General features: G+C 41.2%; 1 protein-coding gene across 1 annotated transcript in view; it reads left to right on the top strand.

The window, feature by feature from the left end:
- Positions 1 to 15,457, top strand: part of BTC (betacellulin) — a 41,097-nt gene that overhangs the window by 24,483 nt on the left and 1,157 nt on the right. Inside the window, exons 5-6 of the mRNA XM_047092263.1 lie at positions 9,198 to 9,315; positions 14,021 to 14,167. Of these exons, the coding sequence (XP_046948219.1) occupies positions 9,198 to 9,315; positions 14,021 to 14,167 (265 nt within the window). The remainder of the gene's footprint in view (positions 1 to 9,197; positions 9,316 to 14,020; positions 14,168 to 15,457) is intronic.

Genomic DNA, 15,457 nt, shown 5'->3' with positions numbered 1-15,457 from the left:
ACGCAACACAGGCCAATTCTAAAAGTAGGTGGGAGAGAGATTCCTGTATTCCCTGGAAACGTTTTGGAGCTCGGAGGGTAGTGACCTGGTGTAAGTGCTCCTGTCCTAGCACCCTGGAGAAGTCATAACTGAGCTGGGAACACGCTGAGCAAGTCACCGTGACGTGAGCCATCAGTTCCAGCCCAGTCTTCTGCTTTCTTCCCTCACGCTAATGGGTGGTCTGGAAAGTGCCTCCAGGCTGTGGATCATGCTTGTGTGGGTCTTTTCACTGGCGTAGAGAGAAGAACAAGGCCAGTGTTATGTGTTTGTGTGCTTTTCTTCAGTTGGGTTTTAAATATCTCCAATGATGGCATTTTCACATTTCCCTTGGGGGTTATTGCATGATCCAGTGACTGACAGTTCTAAAAAACTTGCCTCATCATTATCCTAAATGTGTTTCCTTTTTTTTTTTTATTTTAGTGAGACTATTTAACATGAGATCTACTCTTTTAACAAAATTTTAAGTGTACAACCCAAGATCGTTAACTATGGGCAAGATGCTGTACAGCACCTCTCTAGAAATTATTCATCTTGCATGACCCAGACTTTATACCCAGTGAATAATGACTCCTCATTCCCACCCCCCCCTCCTCCCTGGCCCCTGGCAACCACCATTCTACTCTCAGCTTCTGTGGATTCAGCTGTTTAGATTTTTTTTTCTTTAATAAGTGGAATCATGTAGTATTTGTCCTTCTATAACTGACTTATTTCACTTTGCATAAATCTTTCAAGGTCCAATCATGTTGTTGCAAATGGCAAGATTTCCTTCTTTTTTAAGACTGAATAGTATTCCGTGGCTTACGTAAACCACATTCTATTTATCCATTCATGTGTTGATGGATATTTAAGTTGTTTCCACATCTTGGCTATTGTGGATTGAATAGTGCTGCAATAAACATAGGAGTATGTGTGTTTCTTCGAGATTCTGATTTCTGTTCTTCTGGATAAATACCCAGAGGTAGGATTGCTCAATCGTATGGTAGTTCTGTTTTTAATTTTTTTAACAAACTCCGTACTATTTCCCATAGCAGTTATAGGTTGCCTTGTCAGTCTATTGTTTCTATCCTGTGCAGAAGAATTTTAGCTCATTGAAGGTCACACAGTAAGCAGAGTAGCCTGACATGAATTTGGAGAGACTGACCCCATTGTTAATCACAATGCTAAACTCCTAGATCGTGGGGGAAGGTCAGAATGCTGAATATGTGAAGGAAATTCTGAAAAATAGTCCTTGAAAGTAAAGCCCAAATAAGGGCAAAATGTTCTTTTTAAAAAAAAAATATTTTAAATGTTTACTTATTTTTGAGGCAATGTGAAAGACAGAGTGCAAGCAGCAGAGGGGCAGACAGAGGGAGACACAGAATCTGAAGCAGGCTCCAGGCTCTGAGCTGTCAGCCCAGAGCCCGATGTGGGGCTTGAACTCACGAACTGTGAGATCATGAGCTGAGCCGAAGTCGGACGCTTAACCGACTGAGCGACTCAGGCGCCCCAAGGGCAAAACATTCTTAAAAAGGAATTAATATGGAGTAGGAGAAGATTGTCCTTATTGACTGTGTGGCCGTGGGTGAGTCACTTAAGCTTTCAGACATCAATTTGTAATCTATAAAATGAAGGAATAGTTCAGATCATCTTTAGGAGTTGGTCTTTTTTTTTCTTTCAATTTTTTCATTTTTTATCTTTTAATTTTTTTAGAGAGAGAGCACGCAGGCATGCAAGCAGAGGAGGGGCAGAGAGAGAGAGAGAGAGAGAGAGAGAATCTTAAGCAGGCTCCACACCCAGTATATATCCCAACACAGGGCTCAATCCCACACCCCTGGGATCATGACCTGAGCTAAAATCAAGCATCAGGCAGTCAACCAGAGCTATCCAGACACCACAGGAGTTATTTTATTTATAAATGATTTTATTCTTTTATTGTCAAATAGCCCCAATCTATAAGCATTTCACTTTTAGTTTGTCCTTTTCTATCTTGAGTAAGGAATTTGTTCATTCCTACCAATACTTTTGCAGCAGGCTCTGTCCCCGGTACCAAGGATGAAACAATGAACAACATAGTCAAAGATGAGGTCAGAGAGGTAATGCAGAAAGAGAGGTAATGAGTAATGTCATGCAGAGCCTTGCCAGGGATTATAAAGCCTTCAGGTTTGAGTTTTAATAGCATCACTCTGGTGTCTGTGTGCAGACTAGACAGTTAAGAGTGGACAGGATAGAAGCAGGGAGACTAGTTAGATGTTGTTGCCATGGAGACTGCGTCCAGCCTAAAGATGATGTCAGGCTTAGACCAGGCTAGTAGAAATAGAGGGACGATTCTGCATACATTTTAAATACAGCCAATAGAGTTTTCTGATGAATTGGATGCATAGTAGAAGAGAAAGAAGTCAAAGTGGCTGTAAAATATTTGGCCTGAATAACAAAGAAAGTATCATATACTGAGATGGAGAAAGACCAGACCTGAGGGAGAAAATCAGGTGTTCCCTTTGGAAGTGTTCATTTGAAATGCCAGTTAGGCAACCAAGTGTTGGTTGGACAGTTGGACACTGAAGGAAGAGATTGGGGATGGAAACATAAATTTGGGAATTGTTACCATAACGGTGTTTAAAACCAGGAAATGCCCAGAAAGGAGTGTAAAAGCCCTGAGTCCCAATGCATTGCAAAATTTAGAGGTTGGGGGATATAGGGAAGAACCAGCAAAGGAGACTGAGCAAAGGGGGCATTATATACATAAGAGTTCCAAAACATGCACTCGTGAAAAACAAAAGAAACACAAGTTTTCTTCCCGTTCATTGTTCTTTGTTTGCCCCTCAGCTATGAATAATTTTTAACATGCAAATATACACACACATCTACACTAAACTCTTTTTTCTTCCTTTAGAGGGATGGCATGAAAAAGGGCAGCTCTTTTTTGTTTTGTTTTATTATTATTATTTTTTTATTTTTAATTTTATTTAAATCCAAGTTACTTAAGATATAGTGTAAGAATTTAGTGATTCATCACTTACATACAACACCCAGTGCCCATCCCAACAAGTGCCCTCCTTAATGAGCCTCACCCATTTAGCCCATCCCCCCCCAACACCCCTCCAGCAGCACTCAGTTTGTTCCCTGTATTTAGGAGTCTCTTATAGTTTGCCTCTCTTATCTTATTTTTCCTTCCCTTCCCTTATGTTCATATATTTTGTTTCTTAAAATTCTACATGAGTGAAATTATATGGTATTTATCTTTCTCTGACTTACTTTACTTAGCATAATACCCTATAGTTCCAACCACATTGTTGCAAATGGCAAGATTTCATTCTTTTTGATCGCTGAGTAATATTCCATTGTATATACACACCACATCTTCTTTGTCCATTCGTCAGTCGATGGACATTTGGGCTCTTTCCATACTTTGGCTATTGCTGATAGTGCTGCTATAAACATTGGGGTGCATGTACCCCTTCGAATCAGCATTGAAAAAGGACAGCTCTAAGTGAGGGCCCACTCCTGTAAGCTGAGAAATCATTGGCCTAATCCTCCTGCTTAAAACGCATGCTGACCCATTCTGATTAGCCCCCTATATGAACATATTCTAGTAACACTGGAGGGTTAGCAAGAACATCTGTGAGATCTATTTTTATTTTCCTGGAGTAACGAACTCTTTTACATTTCTGTAGGGAATGGCATTGGATATGAAACCAAATGGTAATCCTCAAATAAGAGAAATTTTCAAATTTTGCACTTCTTCAAGGGCATTGTGAATTTATCTTCCCCTGTCTCAGGGAGAGAGTGGGCAAGATACGACGGAAAATTAACTTAGAAAATAAAAAATTTCTTCCTCACCTCCTGGCTTAACACAGTTGTAAAGTGAGGAAACTCATATTGAGAAGTTGCCAGGAAGCCAAGGACTAGATTAAAGGCTTAGGTTCTACTTCATGGAGTAGGAAGAAATTTTTCTTCAAATTTTTCTGTGACTACTTAAACTCTTCTGTGCATTAGCTGTTCCCTTTTTAAAAATTGTTTATTCATTTTTGAGAGACAGAAAGACAGAGCATGAGCAGGGGGAGGGGCAGAGAGAAAGGGGGATACAGAATCCGAAGCAGGTTCCAGGCTCTGAGCTATCAGCACTGAGCCCAACGTGGGGCTCGAACTCATGAGCTGTGAGATCCTGACCTGAGCCAAAATCAGATGCTCAACTGACTGAGCCACCCAGGCACCCCTACCTGTTCCCTTTTTAAGGTCAGATAGCTATATGGGAAGATAAATTTATAGGTATTTGTTTCACTTCCTCTCTGTCTTTGTTAACACTTATGGGACTTTTATCTCAAAATTTAGCACCTCCTTTTAATCTCTCGCACAGAGATTTAACTATGTATTTAACTAGGGGGTTAGAGATACTATGAGGTTATCCACATTGTAATGAGAATTACATGAAATAATTGTATATTGTAATTTTATAATAATTGCATATTACCCTTAGAGTTGATTTTAGAAGAGCTGCTGATATTAATATTTATGAAATCATTAAATAAATTTGTAACAAGCACAACTAGAATAAGTAAGTGAACGTTTTATGAAAAATAAACCTAATGTGTCAATTCTGAGGAGTTTTTTTTTTTTTTTTTAGTTTATTTATTTATTTTGAATGAGAGAGACAGAGCCAGCACGAGCAGGGGAGGGGTAAAGAGAAAAATCCCAAGAAGGCTCCGTGCCGTCAGCACAGAGCTAGATGCAAGGCTCAAATTCACAAACTGTGAGATCGTGACCTGAGCCAAAATCCAGAGTTGGGCATTTAACGGACAGAGCCACACAGGTGCCCCAATTCTGAGGGGTTTTAAGCATAAAAGCATCACAAGGCCTGTTTTGGTTTGAGAATAAGAGTTATGTACAAGAAAGACTAGAGAGCCATACTGTTTAATCAAACCATTCATCCATCTGAGGAAAATTCCACATTTAAACTAAGTCATTTGAGTGTGTGCTATATTCCTCCAATTTAGTTTGGCCCAAGAGAATCTCACGTCTCATCGAACTATTCATAGGATTCAAGAAAGATGACCACTTCTTGTCTGTCTGCCCATATGATGGAAGAAAGACGTTCTCGCTTAGAATTAGGTTTTGACGTACACCTATCTGCAGTAACCCTAGTAGTTCCTTATTTAACTGGCTTTAGCATCTTCGGAATATGGCATCTCAAGAAGAGATTGAGATACATTACCCCACAAGTAATGTGGGGCCCATTCACTTAGGAGATCGTGTTGCAACCTGGCCTGCTAGTGGGTGTAGTTTTCCAGTGCGATTTTGTGGGAAAGACTCAATCCCAGAGAATGCTTTGGTTTTGGAAACAGGGGTTAGAAAAGAGTAAGGGTGGCCGGCGGGGGGGGGGGGGGGGGGGGGGAAGAACGACTAAGTTCCAGCACCCCCATTATCAGGGGAATTTTCATGTCGCATTTTCCGGACCAGGCGATTCACTTCTCAACAGAGAAACACAGTACATGGGACTAATCATTCTTTTGTCATAGGATTAACTTTTCCTTCTTGATAAGCATCTCTGGAATGGAAGGACAGATTTTGCCATCCTCTACCCTATGTCATCGGGTCTCGTGATAGGCAGAAAATGTTAGATTTCACAGTTGTTCAATTTTCAGATAATGTGACCTTGATGAATATTAGACGAAAGCAACTGGAATTTTAGGTGCATTTTGAAAGGGGGTATGCTGATAAGCCTTCTCATTTCCATCAGAGAACTGAGATGATCCCATCTGTTTTGGGGAGGGGGCAGTGTGTGTGATGTATTATTTTTTTTTCCACGTTTTAAACTTCCATAGAGAAATCACTGGACATTTTCTGCGTGGTGGCATGGAAGGGTTTTCAAATCCAAATAATTCTGGGAATATTTAAGATCATGTTTATTTGGCAAAGGAGAGAGCTCTGGGAATGATCCGAACAGTGCCTGGCAACCGTTTCCCTGGCATGGATCTGTGCTGCTTGGATGGGCTGAGGCTGGTCAAATCCCTGCACCCAGCAGCTGCCGGTTAAGGCACTTTTTGGGATCATGCTCTGTATGATGTTTATTAAAAGGGCAGCTACATTTAAAGGGACATAACCACTAGAGAAATTAGTAAAGCTCAGGATACAGAGCCATATGGCTTATATTTAAAGTCAGGTATGCTTTGCAAAGTAGGAAGGACCTTTCTGGATCACAGCAGATCCGTGACTAAGTCTTACTGCTTCTTAAATTCATCTCCTAGACCTCGGTTCCCCTCCCACAGGCCCACACGACATAGATTTGCATGGCTCAGGCATGCCTTGGTTTTCTCCTTGCTCTTGGCATCTTCCTACTCTAACTCAGCCTGCAGATTCCTACCTAATACACTGAAAAATGTAGTTTTTACATATACCATTTAATTCACGAGAACCATCTTCAGCTCTCCTTTGCCTTGTAGTTCAAATGTAAACACTTCAGCCTACTGCCATTTGATGACTCTAACTTCCATTCACAGACCCCGTTGGCTGTTTCCCTCCATTTCCATTAAATCTGCCTCCCACTCCCCACATGATGAGGCTTGCATGTTCCTGACCTTGAGTTTTTGCTCCTAGCATTCTCCATAGCTAAATAGATTGCTTGCCTCCTCCTAAAACAAACAAACAAGCAAAAAAAACCAAAAAAACAAAAACCATTTCCCAGAACTTTTTCTTTAATTAGATAAGTGCTCTTTGTAATGATACAACATTTCTCTTGGAATTGCTAAGATCTTGAAGATTCTAGAATCAACTCATTGACTGAGGACTTTATTGTGCAGGGTACTCTGCTAGGAACTTGTGCATGCACTCTTTATTTGAGTTCCTCAACAACCCTTTGAGGTAGATGCTATCATCTACAGGTGAGGAAACTGAGGCTCAGACAGCTTCATAAGCTTGCCGGGACCCATCCAGCGAAGGACAGGCAGAGCTGAAAATAAGACACGATTTTTCCTTCCTCATCTGATGTTCTTTCCTTCCCCTGTTTCCAGTGTGCCACAACTATCTTTGCGGTTACTATGGTTGTTTTTACGGGTCGGTTGCTTATTTTGTTGCCTTTTTTTGTTGTTGTTCTATTGTTCTAATTTAGATAGACAAGATATGCTTCATTCTTTTGATGTTTTCCAGTGCTCACTACAGGGCTCTGGAAATAGAAAGTAGGCATGAAAGTTGGCCAATACATTTATTTGCCAAAACCTACAGATCTTTGTTTTTGAGACACTCTGGAGTTATTTCCGGAAGAAATTTCGGTAAGAGTCCCGTTGACCGGTATGCGTGGGAGCAAATGTCTGGCGTGTAGAAGCTGTCAGCCTAGCTGGTAATCAAGTCACCATCCAAAACCAGGTCAGCCAGTTCCTCAGCAACATCCTGCCACCCCCTGAAGCTTTGTGACCTGGCATTGTGGGAATTGAAACTTTGTGACCTGGCATTGCGGGAATTTGCTGTGTATAGATCATCCGAAGTTCTTGGCAATCCCTCCCTCTGGTTGCCCTGGGGATTTTTTGTGCTCATTTTATGATACTAATTAAGAAGTTTAGCAGTCATTACTATTAATATCACTCAGATGCCAGGTGAGTGTGAAATGCCCTTCTGAAGTGAACATCACGGTCCTTCTGGCTTCACAGGTGGCTGAGTCTGTAAGCTGTTGGTCATAGCATGAATGTGAAAAAGTCCAACCCTGGGCTGGAGCTGGCTAGTTAGCTGTTGGCTCTGGGTGTGGGCACATGTCCGGTGTGAATCAGCACATGAAACAGCAAGTCAGTATTTCTGTACCGTTACTCTTGTCAACCCTTACTTATTAAAACCTTCTACATGCACGGATGGGAGAAACTTACGTATCACCGTCCCTAGTTGAAAAATTAGGCAATGAAAACTCTAAATGGTAAGACAAGGAAGTCAGAGCAGGATCAAAATCCGGCATATGAGGCTTCCAGTATCTTCCTCTTTCTTTAGAGCAAGAGAAACCATTGAGGGGTTAAATGAGAGGGAGAATCTCCCATTAGGCAAGCGTGACTTCTGGATGCATCAGGCTGAGAGCAGATGACAGCTACCTGCTGAACGGCTGACTTGGCAGAGTGCCAGAGTGGAGAGGTCAAGAGCATGGACTCCGGGGCAAGACCTGTTGGGTCTGAGTCTCAGTTCGACACTTCCTAGCTGTGTGATCTTGGAAGATGACTTAGCCTCAATGTGTTGTGCTTTGTTCATCCATAAATAGCAGATAAGAATGATGCTTACCTCACAAGGCTGTTACGAGCATTAAATAAGTTACTATATATTAACTATTATGTATATAACTATTATAACTATATATAGTAGTACTATATATAGTAGATATATATATATATAAGTACTATATACTATATATATAGTTATAGTTATGATAGTTACATATATGTGTGTGTGTGTGTATATATATATATATAGAGAGAGAGAGAGAGAGAGAGAAGATGACCAGTATCTAGCACTTGGTTACTGCTACATGCATGTTTAAGGGAAGGGAAGGGAAGGGAAGGGAAGGGAAGGGAAGGGAAGGGAAGGGAAAGGAAGGGAAAGGAAAGGAAGGGGAAAAAAGGCCTTTTCTTTTTTTTAATGCCATGTGCCCCATGGCTCCGATAACCTTCACAGAAAGAATAGCCTTCTCTCACAACAACTATGCTTCCCCCTTTAAACAACACCAAGGTTTCTAAGAGGTAGGTTGGGCACCAATCTTTGTTAAAATATGAAACATTCCCAGGGCATCAGGGTGGCTCAGTTGGTTAAGCATCCGACTTCAGCTCGTCTCATGATCTCACAGTTGGTGGGTTCGAGCCCCGTGTCGGGCTCTGTGCTGACAGCTCAGAGCCTGGAGCCTGCTTCGGATTCTGTGTCTCCCTCTCTCTGTGCCCCTCCCATGCTCATGCTCTGTCTCTCTCTGTCTCTCAATAATAAATAAACATTTTAAAAAAATTAAATATGAAACATTCCCACCAAGATCCCCATCACCCTATTGATAGAGCTATTTGGGGACCACAAAAGTCTGGCTTTTATCCCAGTGTTGAGAGAAAGGGATACTCTATAGGAGTATCTCTTATAGAAAAACCTGCAGCAAAGAGGGGAATATGATTCCACGTAGAAATAAATGTGTATCTAAAGTGAGTTGATTTATTGGGCTTTTTCTCATTTGTCAGCTACCACCATGCAATCGAAGCGGAAAGGCCACTTCTCTCGGTGCCCCAAGCAATACAAGCACTACTGCATCAAAGGGAGATGTCGCTTCGTGGTGGCCGAGCAGACGCCCTCCTGCGTGTAAGTGGACCCCTGAGCCAGCAGGCAGAGGGCTGCAGAGCAGTGCTGGCCGTGGACTTGACAGGGCTGGGAAGTCTGAGCTAACCGAGCCCTCTGTGTCAGGACACAGCTCCCCTGGCCCTGCCCTCGGCCATTTGTTTAGGGACCCTTTCTGCAGCCACTTATGGAGAAACTGACACACACTTTCCTTCTGAAATAGGAGCCTGCAAGAGCCCGGATCGGCTCCCAGGCTGTGTCCTCTGTTGCCCTACGCAAGCAAGCAGAACTTTGTGTCCAGTGTTAAGGATGCTTTTCAGCTCCATTCATCTCCCAGGTGGTTCGAATGGAAGCAAATTCTTCTGGAACGTGTTAGGTGGTTTGCAGTTAATGTAAATATGAAGGATTTTCTGCCAAATTAAAAGTTACTTTTGCAGGTGTCAATTAAGTACAAGGAAATTAGTCCTGCTTCTAAGCAGAGATTTATTTGCAAAGCCTGTTTATTACAGAAGGGAATTGGAAGAAAAGTGCTCTTTCTGCCTCTTAGTAGACTGATTCCAAGTTTAGTTTTTATTCAGGCACAAACAACTTTTTTGCACTTACAAAATATTTATTTTCTTCTAAAGAGATATCCTTCTAGGATGTCTAGAGAGGATAGCCTCTCTCTATTTTCTTCTAAAGAGATATCCTTCTAGGATATCTAAAGAGATATCTAGGTGTTCTCTGAGACCTTTTCTGAAAGATGAGCAAGGTGATTGTTTAAGTATAATTTTGACCTAAAGTTTATAGAATGTTTATGTTTTTGTGTCGTTCCCTCGGTATACATTTTTTTTTCATAAGTGTCTCAAAACAGTGATTCGGAACCCTAATTTAGTGGAACATTTAAGGGTCATGGACTTCATAAAAATTTAATTATAATTAAATTTAATTTAAAAATAAATATACTGGACAATACTTTGAGGGGATAAGAATTGCTAACGTAAGGAAATAAGGGAAACGTGTGTGTGTGTACGCTGTGTGTTGGGAAAGAATAGAGTTTTGTTTTTTTTTTTTTAATTTCCTCTAATTGCTCACTGGCTTAGAAGAATATATTGCGTTTTGAAAATATTAATGCCCTTTAACCCAGTACATTTATCTAACCTGTCCCTACGTCTGCAGATTTATTGTCCTTTAATCCTGCTGCCTTCTAAAATGAAAACCGCAATATGTAATCTCCCTGCCTAAGATCGATACACAGCTTGTCCCCTTCAGTGTGAGGCTAAAACTCACTTCCACGGTCTCCACAGCTCCTCTGATTCCGGCTTACCTTTCTAGCCACATCTCTCACCATATTCCCAGCTGTTCCTCTGAAATCCCACGTTCCTTTCCACGGTTTATCACACAAGCTCTGCTAGTCTGGAAAGCTTATTCGCACTGATGTTTTGGGTGCAGCTCAGACCTCAGCTCCTCCTGGATCCCTGCACTGACTTCCCTCTTCTCAGGTGTGTTAGACGTCCTGTCTCTGAGATCTAGTCTCCCTTCCATGAAAGCTCTTTTCCTCTGGAGCATAGCTGTTGGTCCCTGTGAGTGTCCCTTCCGTGTCTGCGAGCACCCAGAGGCGGGTCTCGGGGCGTATTCGTTTTTGTGTCCCAGGGCCAAGCGCAGTGTCAGAATTCTAATAGGTGCTCAGGACATGAGTGGCGAATAAATGAAGAAGTCCCTCTAGCATGGCGCACCGAATGCTACGCTGACAGCACCAAGGCCTTACTCTGAGCCGGGAACAGCTTCTTCGTGGTAAAATGGTGCAGAATCAATAGCAAGCAGAAGAGCAGAGAAGCCAGCTCACAGATTCTGAAGCCAGGTAGACCCAAGTTAAGGTTTTGTTTGTACCAGAAGAACTGCTAACAACAGGTCAGTTACCCTTCCCGAGCCTCAGTTTTATCATCTGTAAAAGGGGGTAATAATATCTCCCCCTCAAGTGTTGAAAATAAAGCAGGAGAATTCATTAAGCAAAAATGCTTTCTGTCGTACCCAGCACAGAGTAGGTGTTCCATACATTGTTCGGCTGAGGAGCGGGGTGTATGTGACCTGGGCCTGACCTTTTAGGTGACTGGTCATAGCACAGGTTCGGGCAAAGCTGTGTTGCCATTGGTGACTCTGCCAGCTTGGAAAAGCACAAGTATCTCCTTTTGCTTGGAATTACAGGAGTGTGTGGACTCCTGCTTTTACATGAAAAAAAAAAAAAGTGTGCATCTCAAATAACTCAAATCCCCTTAGTCTTCTTAGTATTTTCTTGGAATGGGAATGATTTCTTTCCAGAGACATATCTTCATGTATCTATGTGGTACAGTTCATTTAAGCAGTATTTCATGTGCTTGGGGCATCAACTTGAGAGTCAAACAGCTTGAATCGGAATTTCTCTATACTCTCAGTTTCTCCACCTTCCAAATGGGTTAATAACGACACCTACCTCAGAGGTTGTTGTAAGGATCAATTGACTTAATAGTTACAAATCTCTTACAACCGTGTCTGGTGATTATTTCAGGACAGTGATCCTAACTCTGATTTTTCAGAATCCTGAAGGGTCATGGGTGTCTTTAAAAGTGATTTTAAATGCTATAAGATGTTTACTAAATAAAAACTGATGTATTCAGCTACTCAGCGTTTCATAAACATCTGCTAGGATCTTGTACTCTTTGCCTCTTCTTTTCCCATTGAAATGACCATTAGCTGACATGTTATTGGTTTGATGAGAAGTGAAATAACATGAGAGCCATGGTAACTGCCTGTGCAAAGGTTGGCCTTCTGGCCTGGCCTCATTGGGTTATAGCTTTTGCAGGAAATCCTACTTACTGAGAAATTCAATTAAAGCACGGCTACACCACTGAACCCAGAGCCATAATAATAATTAAAAAAAAAAAAAAAAGACAAAAAACATTCTAAAAGAGCAGCAAGTCATTTCTGTGTATTTTATGGGCAAATTGATTGTTTAAAAATGCCAGATTTAGTGAATGTGTTAGAGAAACCCTTAAGCTAATTGGAAGAGACTCTATATATTTGTAAGATTTTCATTATGACCTTAAAAAAAAAAAAAAACCTCTTTAAAAAAAAAATCTCCCTCCCACACATGCAATAAAAAGTGATTCCCCCCATGAGTTCCAGTTCTATGTGCAAGAGATTTTTGATGTTTCAAGATCATTCTAAGCTCTCTTCCTGTTATTTTGACCTTGCCAGGAAGGAATTTTCCTCACATATGCGGGGGTTTTCTTGCAATAGACGCCATCAGGTATCGTTTCTCTACAGCTTGCACTGATCGTCACCTTTCTGTATGGATGTGACCAAGCCAGATGTTTCTTCGTGCTGTTGTCTCAAGCATTATATCAGCGATAATGTTGGCATTATGGGATCTCCTTCCTTGTGCAGGATAGGCTTTGTGGGAATTGACTGCACTGCTCTTGTCAAACACGAACCAGAAAATGATCTGGCAGTAGATCCTTTCTTGCAAAAACAAAAACAAAAAAAAAAAAAAAAAAAGAGAACAAAATAAAACAATAGCTAAATAAATAAACAACCGAGGTAACACAGAAATCTTTTTAAGAAGGAGAATTTCATCTTTTGGGGATTTAAGCAATTATGTATATGACCACTATCTCTTTTGTTTTGAATGAGTCTGAGGAGAAAAAAGGGAAGATATTTGTTAATGCAAAGGTACTGATGTTACAACATATGATTTCAGTTTTGCAGCGTCCTCAAACTTCTTACGTACCTTTTAAGCGTCTAATGGGATTCAGAGAATACTGTGGATAGTCCCCAAATCACTGAGCCTTTAGCTGAGTGTTGCTCAGACAAGCCTTGGCTTGGACAAAGGGAATCTGCCGGGTTAGAGTAAATCCTAAGACTGTATTGATAAAACGTTGAGAGATTGAGGAAAGTGAAAGTCACTCTTGGAGATTCCTTGACTTGTGGCCACTGCGCTTTATGAGGGCCGCAGAGAAAGGGGCCATTTACAGGACAGTGGAGGGAACGGTATGCACGTCTGAAAACGGGCCTTTGAGCATCAAATAAAGGAGCTGGAGAGGACAAGACCTATTGTATTTTGGGAGGGTTTTAGTTGGAGGGGTGAAGAGCATCACGTAATCTGTGGCCACTGTGAGCAGAAGAATCAGAACTGGTGGGTGGCAGTTAAGAGAGAGAAAGGAATCCTGTGGAAGAACATTTACGGAGCTTTCTATGTAGTTCATAAGCTATCGGTCTATGAACGTTCACACACGTTACCGCGTGTGATCACATGAAACAGTATAATTTCTAACAGTTTGGAGCAGGAGGACTTGGGCACATTGACTGCCCTCCAACGACATGGGCGGTCGTGGGGATTTTGAGTTCCTTGTCATGGTGGTATTTAAGCGCTTGGGGGGCACCACGGAGGGATTTTTGCCATCTCCTCTCTTTCCAACTCAGAACCTAAAATTTTAAAGTAAGTTTTAGTAAATTGTGATTACCTCTGTTTGTTTAAATTAGCCATGTTGCGAATGTTCAAGTGATGACAGGCTTTCAGCGAAGCAAAGAAAGTGAAATTACTTGTGAACACAGCGGTATCCAGCTTTATTTGAAAAAAAAAATTTTTTTTTTAAAGGAACTGAGCCCTTTATTAATTCCAGTAAATGACAACAGTGTTAGTTCCTTCAAAAAAAGAAATAGTAGAGGTTCTTAAAAGTCTTGCATGGTTTCCCTTGTTGTTTTATTTTCACAGCTGTGATGAAGGCTACGCTGGGGCAAGATGTGAGCGAGTTGACTTGTTTTACCTCAGAGGAGACAGAGGGCAGATTTTGGTGATTTGTCTGATAGTAGTTATGGTGATTTTTATCATCTTGGTGGTCGGTGTCTGCACATGCTGTCAGTAAGTATTTTTTTTTTTTTAGTATCATTTTAAGGAAATCTGAGAAATTTTTATTTTGCGATTTCTTTTCTTCTTGCCTTCTTTCCCTCCTTCCGATCTTTCTTCTTTCCTTTTTGTTATGATTGAAATAAATCGCTTACAGCGAAGTGTCTACTTACAATGAAACACATGATATACGGCGTTTGTCATTTTACTGAACATAAGTATTATCATTGAAAATAAAATGTGGGGGCGCCTGGGTGGCTCAGTCGGTTAAGCGTCCGACTTCGGCTCAGGTCGTGATCTCGCAGTTTGTGGGTTCGAGCCCCGAGTCGGGCTCTGTGCTGACAGCTCAGAGCCTGGAGCCTGCTTCGGATTCTGTGTCTCCCTCTCTCTCTCTCTCTCTCTCTCTGACCTTCCCCTGTTCATGCTCTGTCTCTCTCTGTCTCAAAAATAAACAAACATTAAAAACATTTTTTAAAAATAAAATATGTATAAAACTCTTCACTAAAAGAAGAAGAAGAAGAAGAAGGAGGTAGGCAAAAAGTATGAAGGTGATCAAAGGTACAAACTTCCAGCTGGAGGATAAGATAAATAGGTCCTAGGGATGTCATGTGCCGCATGGCGACTGTAGCTAACAACACTGTATTGTATATTTGAAAGTTGCTAAGAGAGTAGATCTTAAAAGTTCTCATCACAAGAAGAAAAATTTTGTAGCTGTGTGTGCTGACAGATGTTAACTAAGCTTACTGTGTTGATCATTTTGCAATATATGTAATATGTATTTGTGTATATATATATATGTGTGTGTGTATATATATATATATATGTAATCATTGTACACCTGAAATTAATCCAATGTTATGTTTCAACTACATCTTAATAAAAAAGCCAGCTATGTAGTCTTTTTTTTTTTTTTTCAACGTTTATTTATTTTTGGGACAGAGAGAGACAGAGCATGAACGGGGGAGGGGCAGAGAGAGAGGGAGACACAGAATCTGAAACAGGCTCCAGGCTCTGAGCCATCAGCACAGAGCCTGACGCGGGGCTCGAACTCACGGACCGTGAGATTGTGACCTGGCTGAAGTCGGACGCTTAACCGACTGCACCATCCAGGCGCCCCAGCTATGGGGTCTTAAAGTCAATCATGTTTATGTGGGTTTGTTAGTAGGCAAACTAAGACTTTTATTACCTTACATTGTATCATGACCCAGTAACTTAGGAAGGTAGAGACAAACACACAAAAACATTTTTTTTCCCCCTTGGCCACCGTAAAATAATGGATTTTATTTACAAAAGATGATTGCACTG

Source organism: Lynx rufus, unplaced genomic scaffold (genome assembly GCF_022079265.1).
Source record: "Lynx rufus isolate CCGP_SWC_20201006 ecotype Redwood Valley unplaced genomic scaffold, mLynRuf1.p SCAF_3, whole genome shotgun sequence".
NCBI lineage: Eukaryota > Metazoa > Chordata > Mammalia > Carnivora > Felidae > Lynx > Lynx rufus.
The sequence above is the reverse complement of the archived record's forward strand: the minus strand, read 5'-3'. Positions and strand labels throughout refer to the sequence as shown.